This window comes from Canis lupus, chromosome 21 (assembly GCF_048164855.1).
Source record: "Canis lupus baileyi chromosome 21, mCanLup2.hap1, whole genome shotgun sequence".
Taxonomy (NCBI): Eukaryota; Metazoa; Chordata; class Mammalia; order Carnivora; family Canidae; genus Canis; species Canis lupus.
Window position 1 is genome coordinate 54509609 of NC_132858.1, and position 18831 is coordinate 54528439.

General features: G+C 60.5%; 1 protein-coding gene across 5 annotated transcripts in view; it reads left to right on the plus strand.

The window, feature by feature from the left end:
- The window catches only part of GRB10 (growth factor receptor bound protein 10), a 157021-nt gene extending 138495 nt beyond the window's left edge, over positions 1 to 18526 (plus strand). For 4 of the 5 annotated variants that reach the window (XM_072791706.1, XM_072791708.1, XM_072791709.1 and 1 more), the window contains 10 exons: positions 725 to 793; positions 2375 to 2512; positions 3379 to 3489; positions 5419 to 5517; positions 11598 to 11675; positions 12366 to 12482; positions 13794 to 13860; positions 14019 to 14106; positions 16461 to 16554; positions 18077 to 18526. In XM_072791706.1, the coding sequence (XP_072647807.1) occupies positions 725 to 793; positions 2375 to 2512; positions 3379 to 3489; positions 5419 to 5517; positions 11598 to 11675; positions 12366 to 12482; positions 13794 to 13860; positions 14019 to 14106; positions 16461 to 16554; positions 18077 to 18223 (1008 nt within the window). In that variant the 3' untranslated portion in view covers positions 18224 to 18526. Of the gene's footprint in view, positions 1 to 724; positions 794 to 2374; positions 2513 to 3378; positions 3490 to 5418; positions 5518 to 11597; positions 11676 to 12365; positions 12483 to 13793; positions 13861 to 14018; positions 14107 to 14379; positions 14434 to 16460; positions 16555 to 18076 lie in introns of those variants that run through there. The other variant, XM_072791707.1, reaches the window with a different exon arrangement.
- Positions 18527 to 18831: the final 305 nt, after the last annotated feature.

The following is an 18831-nucleotide window of genomic DNA, read 5'->3' on the forward strand; positions in this document are numbered from 1 at the left end:
GGCTTTTTCAGTTATATCACAAGTTCGTGGTTAAATTGGAACCAATCAGTTCAATATTCAGCAGAATAAAGGCTCCTTACTCTCTGCAAGTAGGAAATAATCCTGTATGGTTTGTAGAAGAATGAGTTTCCAGGCATGTTGGGCTGATCTTTGTTTCCTTTTTATTTGTGGGGGGAGGGGGGACGGTGAGGGGCACGTGTCCTGTGACATCTCAGGGTCAGGAGCCTCCTGCTGCCATGGCACGTGCTCCTGTCCTGAGTCATGGGGTCAAGCCATCATGACATGAGCAGAAGGTCCATCGTCAACTTCTGGCTCGGTAGTTTGGCTGCTTTCTTATTTGAAAGCAAGAAATAGGATAACTGATTTTGTGTGATGTACCAAAAGAAGCTTTTCTCTGCCACCGTGTTCCTCCTCTTTTGGTTTCCCAGAGTTGTGTATCTCATGGCACCGTGTGGCGGCCCTCCGCCTTGGTGTGCGCTGAGAGACGTGGATCCACGTTAAACGTGAGAGATACTCCAACCTCAAGCTCACCACTTAAGGAAATGTGGCAACTTCTTGAAGTAGAGGTTTCCACCATGGGATAAGGGAGGAAAAGAGATCGTCCTTTTAAATACAGACGTGCACTCACTCATAGGAATGTTTTTAGTATTGGCACCCCCGTAAGCATGCTTTTCCCCACCTTAGAAAACTAACTTTCACTGTATTTGTTTTCCTGTTTCCTTAGAATTTCTTCCCAGAGCAGATGGTTACTTGGTGCCAGCAGTCAAATGGCGGTCACAGCCAGCTTTTGCAGGTACTGAGTGGGAAGAGACTTCTGCTAGGTTTTCTGGGTGCAAGTCCTCTCGAGCTGCGGTCGCAGCCCCACAAAACCTTGATGGGGTTGCTTGCATTCTTCATCACGTATTAGGCTTGGCTCCCGGTGGGGTTTAGAGTAACCAGAAATAAATGTTGACCTGGGAAATGTGTGTGTGGCCAGGCTCCTTCAAAGCAAAACAAGCACTTATAAACAGGATAAGCTTCCTGTGAGTTAGAAGCAACATGAGCAAAAGGGAGAGGCCACAGGCTGGCGTGTTCTCCCCAAGGCTCCTCTGGAGTGCGGGTCCGGGGTCAGGCCACCGCCCTGGGGATCTCTACAGAGATACCGTGCCCCCTTATAGTGAAAAAGGATTGGGCTGCCATAAAACCCTTTAAAAGGTAGCATGTTGTGCATTAAAATTAGATTTGCGTCTGTCTTAATTTTCCCTCTGCCTTCTAAAGTCCTGTTCCAAGAAAACCTGGCTTTTCCCCAGCCCCTCCCAGTGGCAGACACACCCCTGGACTCCCCTGGCTGGGTGCTGCTCAGGCTCTTCCAGGGAAGTTGGGAAGGGGAATATTCCTGCTGTGCCCGGAAAAATGTGTCTGTCTACAGCGTGTTCAGTGAGAGAACAGGCCATTCATGAGGGCAGCCAGCACCCTCCAGGTGGCATCCAGTTATGAGAATCCACTAAAAGTTAGTTCCTACAAAGTCTCCCCACGACCCTCCCTTGTCTGCTCTCTGGATCACCAGGGCTATTCTCACCTCCCGAAGGGTGAGGGCTTCAGAGCTATTCTGGTGTCTCCTCTGAAGCCCCCCTGACCATAGGATTTGCCTCTTCTGGCAAGAGTTGTTTGTTGCCATGTGGTTCTCATGGGCCGTGCACCGTAAGGGTGACAGGGATCCCCGTAAGGGATCAGGGCCAGGGCTCAGGGCCTGATTTGGGATGGCTCGTGTGCTTGGCAAGGGCGCATGAGACTCTGTCCCACCTGCGGGAGGAGCTGTGTCCCCTCACAGTCCAGTGGAGAGGACCCACCCATGTCACTGCCCCAGCTTCACTCCCGGACCTGGCTCTTGACCTCTGTTTCCTGAGAAGGATGTGCCTGCATGTGAGAGGGCTTAGCGGGGTCAGTGGCCTCACTGAAGTATTTCCAGAGAGAACTGTTAGCACACCTCTCCGTGGAGGGGCACACGATGAAAGTGACCTGCTTACTCCCAGCGCCCCCTGTCGCCCTAACTCTGATGATCAGACCGCATGTTTCATGGAAAACCAGGATAAAAGGCGACGCCCTTACGTACATTTTATATGGAAATCTGTGACTTCCTGGGTTTTCTCGTCGGTGTTACAAAGGCCCATTGGCTCCTGTGTGCTTAAATATTGATTATGTTCCCTGCACACCAGCTTAGGTGGGTCTTAAGATTTTTGAAAGGAAAACTATCATTTGGAAATGCTTCATTTGACCAAAAAAGAATATTTTTATAATCCAGGAAACATCAAAATGTTAGCGATGCCGGTATAACATACCTGCTCTCATGCTTCTAATGGCAGTATTATCTGACTTTTAAAAATCTCTTCAACAGAACTTTCTGAACTCTAGTAGCTGTCCTGAAATCCAGGGGTTTTTGCACGTGAAGGAGCTGGGGAGGAAGTCGTGGAGAAAGCTGTACGTGTGTTTGCGCAGATCGGGCCTTTATTGCTCCACGAAGGGAGTGTCAAAGGTGGGTTTTAAAGCCACCACTGCCACCTCCGTCACACCAGGCTGGCCGCGTTCAGAGTGGACGTGAAAATGCGTGTCAGTCAGGGTCCTCCGGGCTTGTGATGATTTGTGAAGCTAATTCCGGGTTCCTGGCCCTCTGGTCTCCCTCAGAAATCAGGTGACAGCACAGACCTGCAGGCCTCCTGGCCACGTCACCGCTGGGCCCCTCTGGGGCTTGGGGGCCGAGCCTCCTTGGCGGCCCGACTCCCTGAAGGACACCGCCTCAGTTTCCATGGTTTGGAAGTTTGCAGCCAAGGTGGCCAGAGGGTGGCTGGGGGGATGGCTGCCAGTGCAGCCCATGTTACTGTAGGCCCTGCAGGGAAGAAATTGGAGTCGTGCGTGCATTTCTAGCAGGAATGTGAAGTGCACATTGCAGCAGGGGTGGCCTGTGTTGCGGTGTGCCCTTCACTTTGGACTTTAGGCCCCAGGTTTTCTCCTGGTTTTTACCTTGAATGTTTGGTCACGGGGCTTCGCTATGGCTCAGTGTCAAACACGTTATTTCTTTGTAAAGATTTTATTTATTTGATAGAGAGACCGGGAGCATGAGAGTGAGCATGGGCAGGGGCAGGGGCAGAGGGAGAAGCAGACGAGCCCAACGCGGGGCTCGATCCCAGGACCCCGAGATCATGACCTGCGCCAAAGGCAGACACTTAACCCCCCGAGCCAGGCCGGCACCCCTGGTGTCACAGTCCTGGGAGGTGGGTTTCCTTGGCGAGGCCTGGGTCAGTTTGGTCTTAAGTCGGCACGTGGTGTGTAAGGTGCTCACGGTCCGTAGAACATCCGAGGGGGGCGTGCGCCCGGCCGCGCCCTGACCAGCCTTTCCCGCAGGAGCCCAGGCACCTGCAGCTGCTGGCGGGCTTGGAAGAGAGCAGCGTCTTCTCCCTGACCGCCGGCAGGAAGCAGTACGGCGCGCCCACAGACCACGGCTTCTGCATAAAGGTACCTCGGCCCGCGGGCCCCGGGCGCAACCGCGAGTCCTTGCAGGGGCGCTGCTTGCGTTCGCCTTCTAACAGAAAGGCAGTTCCACGAGGGCTGGATGCGCTCCTGTGTGCTCGCCACGCGTCAGGCCCGGAGTGGCCGGCCCCTCCGGGAGGCGCCCAGGACACGACAGGCCGGGTGTGTCCCTGGGCTCGTGGCTTAGTGACCCCCGGCCTGCCGCCCCCTGGTGGCCTCCAGGGTGCCCACAACTGACACTTTCCCTGTGGGCTTCCAGTCACCCGGACAGTGGGTGTCTCCACGGGTTGCCCTGCCTCTGCGCACATGCATGTGAGAGCATGGGCTCACGTGCTCATATTTCCATCCGTGCACACACACACACCTTCATGAATGCACAGTGTTCACATATACATGTACACATGTGTACACAGGCACACACCTACATGGACACGGTCTGCACACATGCATATGCATATATGCACATAGACACACCTGCATGAACATGTGTGCACACGTGTGCACAAGCACACACCTGTATGGACGCACACGTGTACACAGGCACACGCCTGCATGAATACAAAGTATGCACACATACATATGCACATTTGCACGCACTCACACACCTGCATGGACACACGTGCACGCAGACATACACATGTGTGCATATGCACATACCTGCATGGACACACGTGTGCACCATGTGCATGCATGCACATGCCTGCGTGAACACACGCATGTAGACATATACACGCCTGTACACACGGACACACCTTCATGAACACAGTGTGCATGCATACATATGCTCATGTGCACGCATGCACACACCTACATGAACACACATGTGCAGACATACATGTGTGTGCACACACACACCTGCATGGACACACAGTACGCACTCGCACATACGCACACAGGCACACCCGTGCATGTACACACACGTCCGCCCCTGGTGAGGCCGGCCATCATCCTGGTGGATGCCGTTTATGGCAGAGTGACTGCGCGCAGGGGCCCCCACCAAGGGTTCTCCCTGCGTCCTCTCACTGCGTCTTCGCCAGTGCTCATAGGTGGGAGCTGAAGTGGCCCCGCTGCTCGCATCCAGCCACCAGTGAGTGTGCTAGGGGCCCCCAGCTGGGCTGACTCCTGAGCCCGGGCTCCACCTCGACCTGACCGGAGGCCGGGGAGCAGGAGCCCACTGCCGCACGCCACTCCCGGCAATGCCAGCTTGCACTTCACTTGGTGTCGACGTCACAGGGACTCTAGGACCCAAGGTCCACGGGGAGGCACCATGCAGGCAGCCTCGGGGGGCCTGGGTGGAGCTGGGGGCCGTGGAAGCCCAGGCGGCCAACGTCCCCCACTTCCCAGTGGCCCACACCTGCCACGGTTCTCCTGTCGCCAGCTAAACGCTGCCTCTGCCTGGGGCAGCTCCGCCCCTCCTCAGTGCGTCTGGGACTGTGGCCCCCGCCTGGCCCAGGCTGCTTGCCCCCCAGCCCCCTTCTCTGGGGTGACACTGGCCTCATTCTCTGGGCCTTCTTCACGTTCCATCTTGGGGCCACTGAGATCCGCTGCAGAGCCGAGCCCCTCCAAGCCCTGCGGGCCCTTCCTCAGCTGCCACCAGCTTCCTGGGAGGCGACCAGACATGTTTTCTCCCATTCTCTGGGCCTGGCTCTCCGGTTGAATCCAGCTTTCCCTGCACAGACCTGCCACCCGTGTCCCTGACGCACGCACTGCCTTGCCCTGTGAGGGTTGTGTCCCCTGTTGGAAGCTGGCCGAGCGCTCGAGCCGACGCCCACCCGTGGGCAGGCTGGCCCGTGCCGGGCGGAGGAGGCGCCCTCTGGTCTCAGCCGGCTGCTTGTCTGGCTGGCTGGTGCCCTAACACGGGCGTGGGTTGCGTTCACCAAGGCGCACTCATCAGGTCCTCTCTTACCCCCGTAGCCAAACAAAGTCAGGAACGAGACGAAAGAGCTGCGGCTGCTGTGTGCCGAAGACGAGCAGGGGAGAACGTGCTGGATGACGGCGTGCAGGCTGCTCAAGGTACGCGCGCGTGCGCCCGGTGCGTGTCTTCCTTCGCCGCGAGCCCTCCCGATGCCCGGCCAGCCCCGGGCGCCCCCACGACTTCCCAAACGGGCCTCAGAACTTTCTCACGGAGGCCTCCTGTTGGAAAGGCCAGAACCGGCTCCCAGCCTCGGCTCCTGACTTTCAGAGGCGGGATGGGATGTGGGCCACACCCCTGCTTCGCCCACTGGATGCCGGGAGCACCCCAGCCGGTAGAGACAGCCCGGCTGGGTGTGACCAGGGTCCCCAGGGGCCTGGGAGCGGGGGCCTGCACCGGTTGCGAGCCAGTGGCCTAGAGAGATAGGAATAGAGAGACCTGACGGGGAGACGGGGATAGTTCATCAGGACGGTTGGTCATTTCTGAGACTGAGCATCAGGCTTTCGGCTTCCCGAAAAGCAAGGCCCCCGAGGGAACGCACCCCGCCGTGCAGCTTGCCGAACTGCCCAAGGGACGCAGCGCCCCCGACAGCGAGTTCTTACAGGAACCCCAGGCGGGGCGGTGCCCTCGTCACTGCCGCGGTGGCTTCGTGTGGCTCAGCAGCAGCAGAGGCGAAGCGTGTCCCGGGACACCACACCTCACTGCGTTCCCACAAAACGTCCCTTTGTGCGCACACATGCCCCGCGCGTCTGCAGCTCCCTAAGGTCGTGCAAGCTGGTGGACAGGGGGACTGTCACAGGGTCTGGAGGGGAAGCTGGCTCGGTCTGCTGTGGCCGACCTGTGCAAGGGGGCTCGGGATCTCTCTATGAAACCCCAGCCTGTGCTGAAGCTCTCAGCTGGGCAGGGAGTCGGCACGGGTGAAACGGGTGAGCCAAGGGAGGTGCAGCTCATGACCCCTGGGAGACCCCGGAGGACATAAGCTCCAAGGCTGGGCGTCCCGCAAACCCCTGTTCTCCAGAACCGTGTCTTGTTTTATTTTTGCTGCCGATAAAATGAAGAGGGGGTACGTGGAAAATGTCATTGTTTCCAAATCGGAGCGGCGACGTCAGTGCTGGTAGAGGGCGTTGCAGACGGAGGCGCCCCCTTTCTGAGCCAGCTGTCAAGGGACAGCCTTGGGAGACGCGGCCCTCGGTCACGCAGAGAACCGGGGTCTCTCTAGGGAGCTGTGGGGAGCTTTCCAGGGCGTTGATTAAGAATCAACGTGCGAAGTGCCACCTTCGTTGTCGGGATAAGGAAAGGAGAAGTGAAAATACACCTGTGCATTTGCCGGTGTGCATGGGAGCGTTCGGGAGGCTGCTGGTGGGCACAGCGGGCACGGCTCCGGGAACCAGGGCAGAGGTGGAGGGAAGCCCTGGACGTCTGCTGGGGTTCTATGATTTTTTTTTTTTTTTGGATCTACGGATATATAGGCTATTTTGGGAAAAGCAGGAAAGTGGGTGGGGACACACGTGTGACGCTGGAGGTTAGGTGCTTGGGGGTAACACGCAGTACGTCCCGACGGCGAGCTTGGCCCCTCGGCTTCCAGCGTGAGGAAGCAGGGCCCGTGGACCGGACAGAGCACGACAGAGCAGGACTGTCCCCGGACGCCGGCATAATGACCAGGCACGGGGACTTTTAGGAACGTTTGGGAGCACTTGCTGTGAGCCGGGCTCCGTGCTACTTCGCACCCACAACCCCCATCCCCCACCGCAGCTGGGTGACGTCCACGCCGTCAGCATCCTCCCTGGGCCACGGCAGGTGCCACGGAAGCCGAGTTGCACCTCAACGGTTATGCGCCGAGGTGTCTTGCCGCCACCCAGCAGGCCTCGTCCCACGTGACACCTCCTTACCTCGTTCCCCCTCCCTGTCCCGTCTGAGAGCAGGCCGCGGGGTCAGAAGACCCAATCCTGTACCCGTAGGCTCTCGCCTGCGTCCCCACATTACCGTCACAGTGGGGTGTATTTTTTTCAGGCGTCGAGGCTGTTTGACGCCACGGGGAACCTGATAAAGTGCCTCCTGTTCTCTCAAGCCGTGAGCACACACTCTGCCCTCCTCTCTCCAGCCCCCGACAAGCAGCCCCGGGGGCCTGACCAGGAGAAGTCCACCTGTCCGCCCCCCCCCCCACCGTGTGCCTGCTCGCGGCCTGGACATCACCTTGCCTGGTGCCCCCGAAGTCCTCTCAGGGAGCCCGACGCCCGGAACGTAATAGATGCTTGGGAAAACTGAGCCGAATGACGGCGGGAACCAACCCAAACTCCGTGTGTTCTTTCTTTGTGGAAGCCACCTCTCCCTCTCATCTGCGGGGTGTGCTGGGCAAGCCTGGCAGTGACCCGGGGCCGGCAGGGTCGGCAGGTGGCAGCTTGGACCTCAGAGAGTCTGGGTCTCGGGCCTCCAGGGCTCCCGGGCTGGGGAGACGTTGGACCTTTTCCCAGTTGCCCGGTCTTGTCTGTAGTAAGTGTTGGCAGGTCCCCTGAACTCTGGCCTTCAGACTGCCCTGTTCCCCAGAGGGGGTCAGATGAGCGCGTCCTTACCTGGCGGAAGCAGAAGACACCCAGAGGGTCCTTGGTCCCTGCCCCGGCCGCTGCCCGGGTGTATCCCTGAGGCCCTCCTGCCTGGCGGGGGGGTCCCACAGTAGCCGTCCGCGCCGTGCTGGAACCCCGGGCCCTGTTGGAGAGAGACGACACCTCGAGAGCCACCTGGGACCTCTCTGTGCCTCTAAGGCCGTCCTGGGTGCTCGTCGGAGGAGCTTGAGCCCACCCAGGAGGAAACGGGCGTCGCTGCCCTCAGATAGGCTTAGGGGGTAAAGCCGGCAGGCAGTGGCTGCTGCTGATCCTCCCTCCGTCCTATTATGTGGTCTGTTAAATAATCCCACTGCCGTATGGGCCGTGGAGGGAGCTCTAACCTTGGCCGCTGTTCTCTTCAAGTTTCTGAAACTGCCGTAGAAATTCCGCCCGAGAGAGAGGCTGGCCTCATGAGAGCGGGTTTCGGGACCCCAGGCTGGCTGTAGACACGCAGCAGCACACGGTGCAGTTTGTGTCCGTCAGGAGCAGGCGCCCCCAAGGACGCCCACGGCGCTCTGCTCCGAAGCCATCGGAAAGTCCAGCCCTGCCGCCGTCCCTCCCCGCCCCTGCCCGCACTCCCTGTGCTGGGTGACAGGCTTCCCAGCCACACCTGCGTCAACGGTGGGAACGGGACGAGGGGAATACGTCGAGGCCAGAAACGAAGGCACATAAAACCCAGTAATTTTTAAAACGGGAAGAGGAAACACCTGCCGTACTTACCTACCTACCTGCTGTGGTATTTTCACGTCAAAAGGAGCAATGTCCACCATAGCTAGACTGTGGAGGGAGCCTCGGTGTCCACCGACAGATGATGGATAGAGAAGCTGTGGTCTATGTATACAGTGGAATATTAGCCATTAGAAACGACAAATACCCACCATTTGCTTCAACGTGGATGGAACTGGAGGGTATTACGCTGAGTGAAGTAAGTCAATCGAAGAAGGACAAACGTTACATGGTCTCATTCATTTGGGGAATATAAAAAATAGTGAAAAGGAATAAAGGGGAAAGGAGAGAAAATAAGTGGGAAATATCAGAAAGGGAGACAGAACATGAAAGTCTCCTAACTCTGGGAAACGAACTAGGGGTGGTGGAAGGGGAGGAGGGCGGGGGGTGGGGGTGACTGGGTGACAGGCACTGAGGGGGGCACTTGACGGGATGAGCACTGGGTGTTGTGCTGTATGTTGGCAAATTGAACACCAATAAAAAATAAATGTATAAAAAAAAAAGGAAATGTGTGCAAAAACAAAGGAAACCTTAAAGTTGGCTGGAAAATCCAGAAGGAGAAACTCAAGCACATTTAAAAAAAAAAAATGAGTTTCTCCTAAGCTCCCAGGAACCTTTAAAAAAATTTTTTAAGATTTATTTATTTATTTATTTATTTATTTATTTATTTATTTATTTATTTATGATAGACATAGAGAGAGAGAGGCAGGAGGAGGGAAAAGCAGGCTCCATTCCTGGAGCCCGACGTGGGACTCGATCCCGGGACTCCAGGATTGCACCCTGGGCCAAAGGCAGGCGCTAAATCGCTGAGCCCCCGGGGATCCCCCCAGGAACCTTTAACCCGTGTGCCGCGTGGACTGTGACCGCCCGTGGAACCAGCACGGCATGTGGAGGGGTTGGTCGCCTCCCTGGTGCTGTCCCTCAAGAACCAGCTCAGGCCTGGCCCCATAAGCAGAGACTTGCCCTCACCGTGCACACAGATAGGGTTTCCTCTCTTAATAACCGGGTCACACTGCTGCTTGTCTGCGCGTGGCCTGTCCGACTGCAGCTCCCTGAGGCAGCAGCGCGTCCTCTCCCGCGCTCCGCGTGCCTGGAGCTCAGCCTGGCAACATGCGAGGCCCCCTCTCTGGTCGTGACCCTAAGCCTTCATGCAGCCTTTGCCCAAGGACATGAACCTATATCCTATCTCGCTTAAGAACATAAAGGCTAAATGTTTAATTAAATTCCGAGAGAAAGGGGTCTGGGTGTTATTTCTGTTGTGCGTTCACCACGCTAACGTCACGTACGGGGAGGTGGTTTCCAGACACGGCGCACGTCGACTTTGTGCAGCCGTGAGCTGCCGTCTCTGCGGTCCCTCCTGAGCTGTCACTCATGCTTCTCTGAGAAAAGCGTCCAAGACTATCAAGCTCAGGCGGGAGTGAACAGGAAACAGCACGTCGCCAAGAAGGGGGCAGGTGTTTCTCCGGCCAGACATTCTTCTTTCCAAGCAACAGAGGAAGGTGTTGATTGGGCCATAAGTATTTCCTTAAAATCCACCCACCTAGAGTAAAAGGGAAAATAATATTACGTGATTTGTGCCAAGGTTGCGTGCAGAAGGTTAATAATCTAAAGAATCGTCAAGCACGTGTACCGATGACGCTCACACTGTGACAGCTGGCGTAGTTATTTAAGTGAGAAAAAACAAGAATTAATGATCACGGAACCACAAAAGAGAAGTGTCGGAAACATACAACTTCTTTAATAATTAAGGCAAAAGTAATATTTAAAGACGATCATGCCCGTGAAACAGTTTTATACTGAAGACAAGCCAGTTAGACAGCTCGCGGGTGGAGGAGGAGTCCCTGGTGAGTTCCTGGGAGAGCGGTCCCGGGCACTCCTGAGGCGGGCGTGCGCCCGTGTGCACGTGCCCGTGCCCGTGTGTGCACGCGGTTTCCCTTCCTGTTTCTTTGGCCTTAGCTCCATGACCTTTTCGATCTGTTTCGGAAGCGACGCTCCCGTCATTGACTTAAGCCGACATTTCCAACCATGCCTCAGACGAAAATGCTTCCTCTAGCTGCTGTTTGTCATGTTTGTATAATGACTCGATTCAGGGCACTTGCGCATGTGCGTGTGACGTGCACGTCTGCTCCCGTGAACACGCGCGTACCCGCATGCGTGCGTGTGCGTGCGATTAGCTCACAGAAGCGTGCGTCTTCCTGTGGATCCTTCGGTCCTTGTCACCTGCAGCAGCGCTGCCTGCCCTGCGGTCCGGGGGCCCTGACGTTGCCGTGCGTATGTCCGTGTTCCCCAGCAGCGTTGGCACGATTCTTCGGCCTGTCTGGGTCCTTGTGTCTAGGCCGCGCCTCTGACGAGCATCACGTAATCGTGTTTCTCCCTCTGACCATCGTCACGCTCTAATTGGAGTATTTGTTGGGAAGCACGCCCTTTGGTAGACGATTAATGACGTTTGTGCTTAAGCCTGACGTTTCCTAGTTTTCCATGTGTCCCGCCAGCCTGTCTTCCTTTCCTACATTTTTTTTTAAAGACTGCTTATTTTCCAAGAGAGCGGGGCTAGAGGGAGAGAGGGCATGAGCAGAGGCAGAGGCCGAGGGAGAAGCAGACGCCCCCCTGAGCAGGGAGCCCGATGCAGGACTTGACCCCAGGACTCTGGGATCCCGACCTGAGCTGAAGGCAGACGCTTCACCCCCTGAGCCCCGCAGGCAGCCGTCGCGCAGGAGCGAGGCTGTGTGCCCGCAGGGGCGGCGGGGGTTCTGCTCCCTGTTCCGTACTCAGCGTGCCGTTGCCACGTTCTGGGCCTGGGGGGCTCGGGGGCTCGGGGACTCGGGCCCGTGGCTGACCCCGGCCTCCCCCTGCAGTACGGGATGCTGCTGTACCAGAACTACCGGATCCCGCCGCAGAGGAAGGCCTTGCTCCCGTCCTTCTCCACGCCCGTGGTGAGTACGCTGGCCGCGGAGAAGCTCCAGAAGGCGCATCCGTCCTGGGACACGTCCTGCCCATCCTCATCCTCGGGGCCCCCGCGTGCCCCTCACAGCCCTTGAGGGCGGAGCTCGTCGCCCTCGGCCAGCTCAGCCTTGGCACCGTGGGTGCTGTGACCGTTGTGCTGGAGCCTTCCCCGGCCCGCTTCGAGCGGGGACTCCTTGTCCTTGTTCCCCGGAGGACTCTGCTGCCCGGAGGTGCAGGAGCCCGTGTTGCCCTCAAGCATGACCCTGAGCTCCGCAGGCCCGTTCCCGGGAAATGTCAGATGCCCACAGGGAGGGTCCACGCGGTGCCCTGAACCGAGCCCTGAGGGAGGGACTTGGTGGCCGGTTTGGGCTGAGCTCCACGGCGTTTCCACGTCTGCGGCGGGTGCTGGTGCAGGCTGGGGGCCTCGTGGGTCCCCGCCGTCCAGGCCCTGTGCCCCCCGCGCCCTCGAGGGAGACCACAGCTGTCCTCAGCCCAAGGACCCCCAGGCACTGAGTTTCCACCCAGACCGTCCGTGGGGGGCAGGGCATCGCCGTCAACCCCCCGGGTCAGCCCTCCCCTGGGTGCGGATGCCATCTGCGGGACGGCGTGGCACCAACGTTCCTGAGGGCCGCCCTGGCTGGACTCCCGTTGTGATAAGACCTTGGGGCCTCTCCTTCCAGCGCAGCGTGTCGGAGAACTCCCTCGTGGCCATGGATTTTTCTGGGCAAACGGGAAGAGTGATAGAGAACCCGGCGGAAGCCCAGAGCGCGGCCCTGGAGGAAGGCCACGCGTGGAGGGTAAGAGCACGGCCAGCCCGGGACAGGCCCCTCGCGGGTGGCACCCCCCCTGCCACTGGACTCCCACAAGAACGGCCCTGCGGGTACACGGGGGACCCACGTCCAGCACCCATGTCCCCACACCCACGTCCCTGCACCCAGCACCCACATCCCCATGCCCATATCCAGCACCCACGTCCTCGCACCCGCATCCAGCAAGCACCCACATCCCCACACCCACATCCAGCATCCATGTCCTCAGCATCCACATAGGCACCCACATCCCTGCGCCCATGTCCAGCACCCACATCCTCAGCATCCACATCAGCACCCACATCCCTGCGCCCACGTCCAGCACCCACATCCCCACACCCACATCCAGCATCCATGTCCTCAGTGTCCACATCAGCACCTACATCCCCATACTTACGTCCAACACCCACGTCCCCGCACCAACATCCAGCACCCATGTCCCCACACCCACATCCAGCATCCATGTCCTCAGTGTCCACATCAGCACCCACATCACCACACCCACGTCCAGCACCCACATCCTCAGCATCCACATCAGCACCCACATCCCCGTGCCCACATCCAGCACCCACGTCCCTGCGCCCACATCCAACACCCACGTCCTCAGTGTCTACATCAGTACCCATGTCTAGCACCCATGTCCCTGCGCCCACATCCAGCATCCGTGTCCCTGCACCCACATCCTCAGCGTCCACATTCAGCACCCATGTCCTCAGGATCCACATCAGCACCCACATCCCCACGCCCACGTCCAGCACCCATGCCCCTGCACACACATCCAGCACCCACATCTTCAGCGTCCATATCAGCACCCACGTCCCCATGCCCACATCAGGCACCCACGTCCCCGCGCCCACATCCAGCGCCCACATCCAGCACCCACATCCTCAGCATCCACATCAGCACCCACATCCAGCACCCACATCCCCGCGCCCACGTCCAGCACCCACATCCCCATGCCAAAGTCCACCACCCACGTCCCCGCACCCACGTCCACCACCCACGGCCCCCACTGGCTCCCGTGCAAGGTGTCCACGCCGCAGCCCAGGACCGGGACCGGGTTCCCCGTGGGAGAGCGCGTGCCTTCCCCGAGCGCTCAGCCGGGATTGCCGGGTGGGGTGTCCTCCGCAAGGAGCCGGCACCTGGCTGCAGCCCCGGGATGGTCCAGATGCCCGGGCCTCTCCTGTTCTTACAACTCTGGTCACACGAGCAGGGCTCAGGTGGCTTCATGGCCAAGGGCCCGGCCCCCCCCATGCCAGGCAGGTGTCCCTGGCACTCACGCGGGCGTCTCCTCCGCAGAAACGAAGCACCCGGATGAACATCCTAGGCAGCCAAAGTCCCCTGCACCCGTCTACCCTGAGTACAGGTAAGCGCAGCAGCCGGCCCTGTCCTTTCCACGTGAGCAGGTGACCCGGGTTGCACCTGCCCCCGAGCTTCCCCAGACTCCCTGGGCCCGGTGCCCGGTGTGCCCGGAGGTGTGGCCGGGGGCCGCCCAGCCCTTCCCTCCTCCATTCCCTCCCGCAGTGATCCACAGGACGCAGCACTGGTTTCACGGCAGGATCTCCAGGGAGGAGTCGCACCGCATCATCAAGCAGCAGGGCCTGGTGGACGGGTAAGGACGCGCCGCCCGGAGAGCGGCACCTGCTGCCTTGTGTCGTGCCGGGCACATGCTCTGGCTTCTTGGGGACCCGGCGGGGGGGCCGTTGTCAGAGCCTCGACGTAAAGAGGACAGCATGGCTCCGGGTCACTGTGGAGCGAGGGGGCTCGGCTGGCGAGTGGTCCGGCGGGGACTGCGCCCGTCCTGTCCGTACCCCGTATGGCGCCAGCCACGGCCGCTGTGTTGAATCCAGACGGACGCAGCACCAAGCCCGTTACTTTTCATCAGGTGGCTTTTCCTGAGGACGGACGACCCCAAACCTTGGTGACGTCCGGCCGCAGAGTGAGTGAGTCCCCCTCCCTGGGGCTGGCTCAGCCGCGGGCAGGTCAGCTTCGCTCCCGTGTCCGGCGGCTGCGGTGGCTGTTGGCCGCGGAGACGGGGCGACTGGGCAGGTGTGCCCACGGCCAGCCTGGGACGCTCACCCGGGGCCGTGTCCGGGGTCCCAGGACTGAGAGCCGCCAACCCCGGGGCACAGCCCTCTCGGGGCCCGTATCCCATCGGCTGACGCTCCCCCTGCGGTCCTGCTCCCAGGGCTATGGATGCAGACGCGTGACGCGTGCGACTGAGCGGCTGTCACCGTGTCCTCTCACGCCGCTGCCCGCCGGCGGCGACTCTGCTTTTCCTGCCCCCCATCTGTTAAAAGCTGAACTACGGAGATCCAGAATTTTACCCACGAGACAGGAGGGTAGTGAGTCGCCGCCGTGTGATCCTTGTCTGGTTGGGACAGTTTGCTAATTTTAGGTTTTCTCTGTCCCTTCCCATATTCAGGGCTCCTTCCTCCTCCCCACTTCCCTTCTGGAATATTTTAAAGTAAATCCCAGACATTCGGAACGTTCACCAGGAAACGCAGCTGGCACGTCTCTAAAACATGCTCTTGTCCGTGGACTCGACCACGAAATCATTGTTGCTCTTCCCGGGACAAGCCGGAATGCCGTAGTATCCTCTGAAGCCCGGTCTGGGTTCAAATTTCCCTAATTGCTGCAAAAAAAAAAAATATATCCATCACACAGAGTTGGCTTGAAGGGGGATGGGCCCTGGCGTCCCCTCCGTGTCCCTATGTTGCTCGCACATGGGGGCTGCTGAGGGAGTTGGCGAGCCGCCGGCCGCCCGGACTGTCCGGCTCCTACGGGCGTCGGCGTTCAGAGCGGCCTTCTAGCAGCTTCCTGCCGCTCAGAGGAGCTGCTCCTTGTTTAAAGCACCGTCTCGTACTCACGCTCTTAAGACTCGATGGGTTTCGGTCAAAACTTCCTGTTTTCGGCACGTCTCCTGAGCCCTGTCCTTCGTGGACGCTTGTCACGGCGACAGGCCGGTCGCTACCGAGCGTGCCTGGGTGCTTGGGGTCCAGCGAGGTCGGCGCGTGCAGAGGGGATATGGATGGGCCGGGGCACGGCTGGGCGGGTAGCTGGTCCCTGGCACCTTGAGTGCTTGGTGGTGGCAGTTTGTCCCATGGGCAGTCACCCCCCCCCCCCCGCCCTCGTGATGCACAGCTATTCGGGTGGTGACCGTGTGCAGCTGAACACGCTGCCTCTCGCCGGTTTCCTCTGCTGATGCTCGTGCGCAGGGACTGGCCCTCCTTGACCGGCGGTAACCTGCGGTGGCTGCCATCCCATGTGGCCCATCCGCCCCGGTGTGTGTCTGGCTGGCCCCTGCTCCAAGGGCCCCGCTCCTCCCTGAGCCGGCTCACTCCTGTGTGTGTGACCGCACGCCACGCGCACTCGGTTCCCTGTTGCAGCCTCCGGGTCATGGTCTCTCAGCACCAGCACTTAGGCTGATGCTGCCTCCTGGGGCACAACCCTGCTCACGGTGGACGTCCTCACCTTGTGGCGCACACTGTTCCGGCTCTGGCGTGTCCTTCCGTGGAGAGCGGCCCTCAGAAACCAGTGCACGGGCCACACACTCACTAACATGTCCTGAAGCGTCGTGGCCACGAGCTTCTTACTGCAGGGACGGGGAGATGTGCCAGTGGGTGTGTGTGCACTTGACTGTGTGCAGGTATGTGTGCACCTGAGGGTGTACAGGTGTGTGCACACGTGGCTGTGTGCAGGTGTGTGTGCACCTGAGGGTGTACAGGTTTGTGCACATGTGGTTGTGTGCAGGTGTGTGTGCACCTGAGGGTGTACAAGTGTGTGCACATGTGGTTGTGTGCAGGTGTGTGCACATGTGTGTGTGGGTGTGTGTGCCAGCGGATGTGTGCACGTGGGTGTGCGTGGGTGCGTGAGTGTGCAGGTGTGTGGGGGCAGGTATGCAAATGTACATATCAGGTCGGGATTTTAAAAACGTGCCATCAGCTGATTTTTTCCCGTCTCCAGGCTTTTCCTCCTCCGAGACAGCCAGAGCAATCCAAAGGCATTTGTGCTCACGATGTGTCATCATCAGAAAATTAAAAATTTCCAGATCTTACCTGTAAGTACGGATGACGTCTCACTGAGTCTTGTTGCTGTTTTCTGGGTTCGTCTGAACGCGGTTTCCAAGTCAGAAACTAAGCGAACCACCGAGGGGGGTGGGGGGCTGAGTGGCAGGCGGAGCTGGAGGAGAGGCTTCCAGGAGCCCCTGGGGAGCTGCTGCTTTGACCTTTGCTGTTTCCCTGGAAGTCAGTGGAAGCGGGGGCCAGCCTGGGGCCGCCTGCAGTTGAGCTGGGCCATGCTGGGTGGGGGGGGTGCAGGTGGAGGGGAGCACTGGTGGGGGTACGGCAAGGGGGAGCAGGGTTGGGGGTGGGCACATGTCCAGCGGGAGGAGGGGCCCACAGGGGGTAGGTAGGGGGTGGGCGCACGTCCAGCTGAGGGAGGTGCCCATGCCGAGGGGGAGCAGGGTCAGGGGGTGCACATCAGGGGTGCACGTTGGGGGAAAGCGGGGTCAGGGGGTGCACATCTGGGGGGGCCTATGCCAAGGGGGAGCAGGGTCGGGGGTGCACATGGGGCACGCATAGTCAGAAAGACAGGATTCCTGCTGGGCGGGAGGCTGGCTCCTGGAACCCGAGGGGTCTGATTTGCACTGGTGGGTCCCTGGTGGAAGGACAGTCGTGCAGCCCTGAGGTCCCCAAAGTCGAATTGCGTTGCTTCTTCCACTTGGTCCCTGGATCAGGAAACAGATTTTCCTTCGAACGTTTCTGAAAACTGCCTAGGTGGGTCGGCACCTTTTGTGTCCCAGTGGCGCACGGGTGACCCTCTAGGCCCAGGGGTGCGGGGCGTGGATCCTGGTGTATCCCGGGGTTGGGTGGGCCCCAGCATCTGCCGCCTGCACCCCTGTGGCTCAGGAGCAGGTTAGAGCCTGCGGCCCGCCTACCGAGCTTGCAGGTCCTGCAGGTGGTGGTGGCCCCGCAGAGTTCCCCGGTGGGTTGGCCCTCAGGGCGCCCGGGCACAGGCCAGGTGCAGAAGGCTCGGTGGAGGCCGTGCCCGGTTCCGCTGGCGCCCAGCAGATTGGGGTCCCCGGAGCCCCGCAGGGGCCAGGCTGGGAGCTGCAGGCACCTGGGGAGCGTTCCTGGTACCCCGACGGCTGCTCCGCCCAGCGCAGAGGGGAGGGGAGGCGGTCCGCAGGGGGGAGAGGGAGGGGAACCATGGGCGCAGACCTGGGGGCTGCCCCCCAGGGCCGAGCTTCCTTGGCCGCCTGTGCTGCCCACCACCACCTCTGACAGGTGCTCTCGCCCTCGTGGCCCCTGCCTCCTGGGAGTCCTCGGAGCTGGAGCGGGAGCTGCAGGCCCACGGCGGATGGGCGGCCACCAGGGCGGGGATGGGGCGGCCCCCCGGGGCGGGGATGGGCGGCCCCGCGGTCGCGGTCGGCTTGGGGCTGGGCGCACAGGCACCTGCTCCCTGGAGCCCCCGGAGCCCCCGAACCCCGCGCAGCGCTGGAGACGGCGACGGCCCGGGTTCGCGCCCCGCGCCCGCAGCTCCGGGGCCGCTAACGGGGCGCGTGTCCTGTGTCCCTCCAGTGCGAGGACGACGGGCAGATGTTCTTCAGCCTTGACGACGGCAACACCAAATTCTCGGACCTGATCCAGCTCGTTGACTTTTACCAGCTCAACAAGGGAGTCCTGCCCTGCAAGCTCAAGCACCACTGCATCCGCGTGGCCTTATGACCCACGGGCCGGGCCGCCGCCGGAGGAAGCTGACACTGGAGCGGGAGGGGCGGGCGCGGGGCCGGGGGCGCGGAGTGCCCGGCCGGGGGTCCCTCCCGCCGCCCTCCAGGGACTCGCCGCCCCGCCGCCCCTCCCCCCCCCCCCCCCCGCCGGGGAGACCAGAGCGCCGCCGGGAGGCGAACCCGCGAACCCGCAACGACCACGGTCGCCTTGGCCGGGCCGCGAGGGCCGAGAGCCGGAGACGAGGGATTGGAAACGAACTCTTCCCTGGAATAATCTTGACGATTAAAACTGATACGTTTACTTTTTTGTAGCGATCCCTTTTTGCACGCCTCCTTTGTTTCCGGCGCGGGCCGCGGCCCCCCAGGCGGTCCTGCGGCTCTCGGGGCGCAGGGGCGGGGGTCTCCGTGCGCAGGGGCAGAGCGGGGGGGGGGGGGGCGTGGGGTCTCCATGCGCTGGGGTGCAGGGGGAGCGTGGGGTCTCCATGCGCTGGGGCGCAGGGGCGGGCGGGGCGTGCGGCTCTCCGTGCCTTGGGTGCAGGGGCGCAGGGGCGGGGGGATGCATGGGGTCTCCATGAGCTGGGGCGCAGGGGCGGGCGGGGCGTGCGG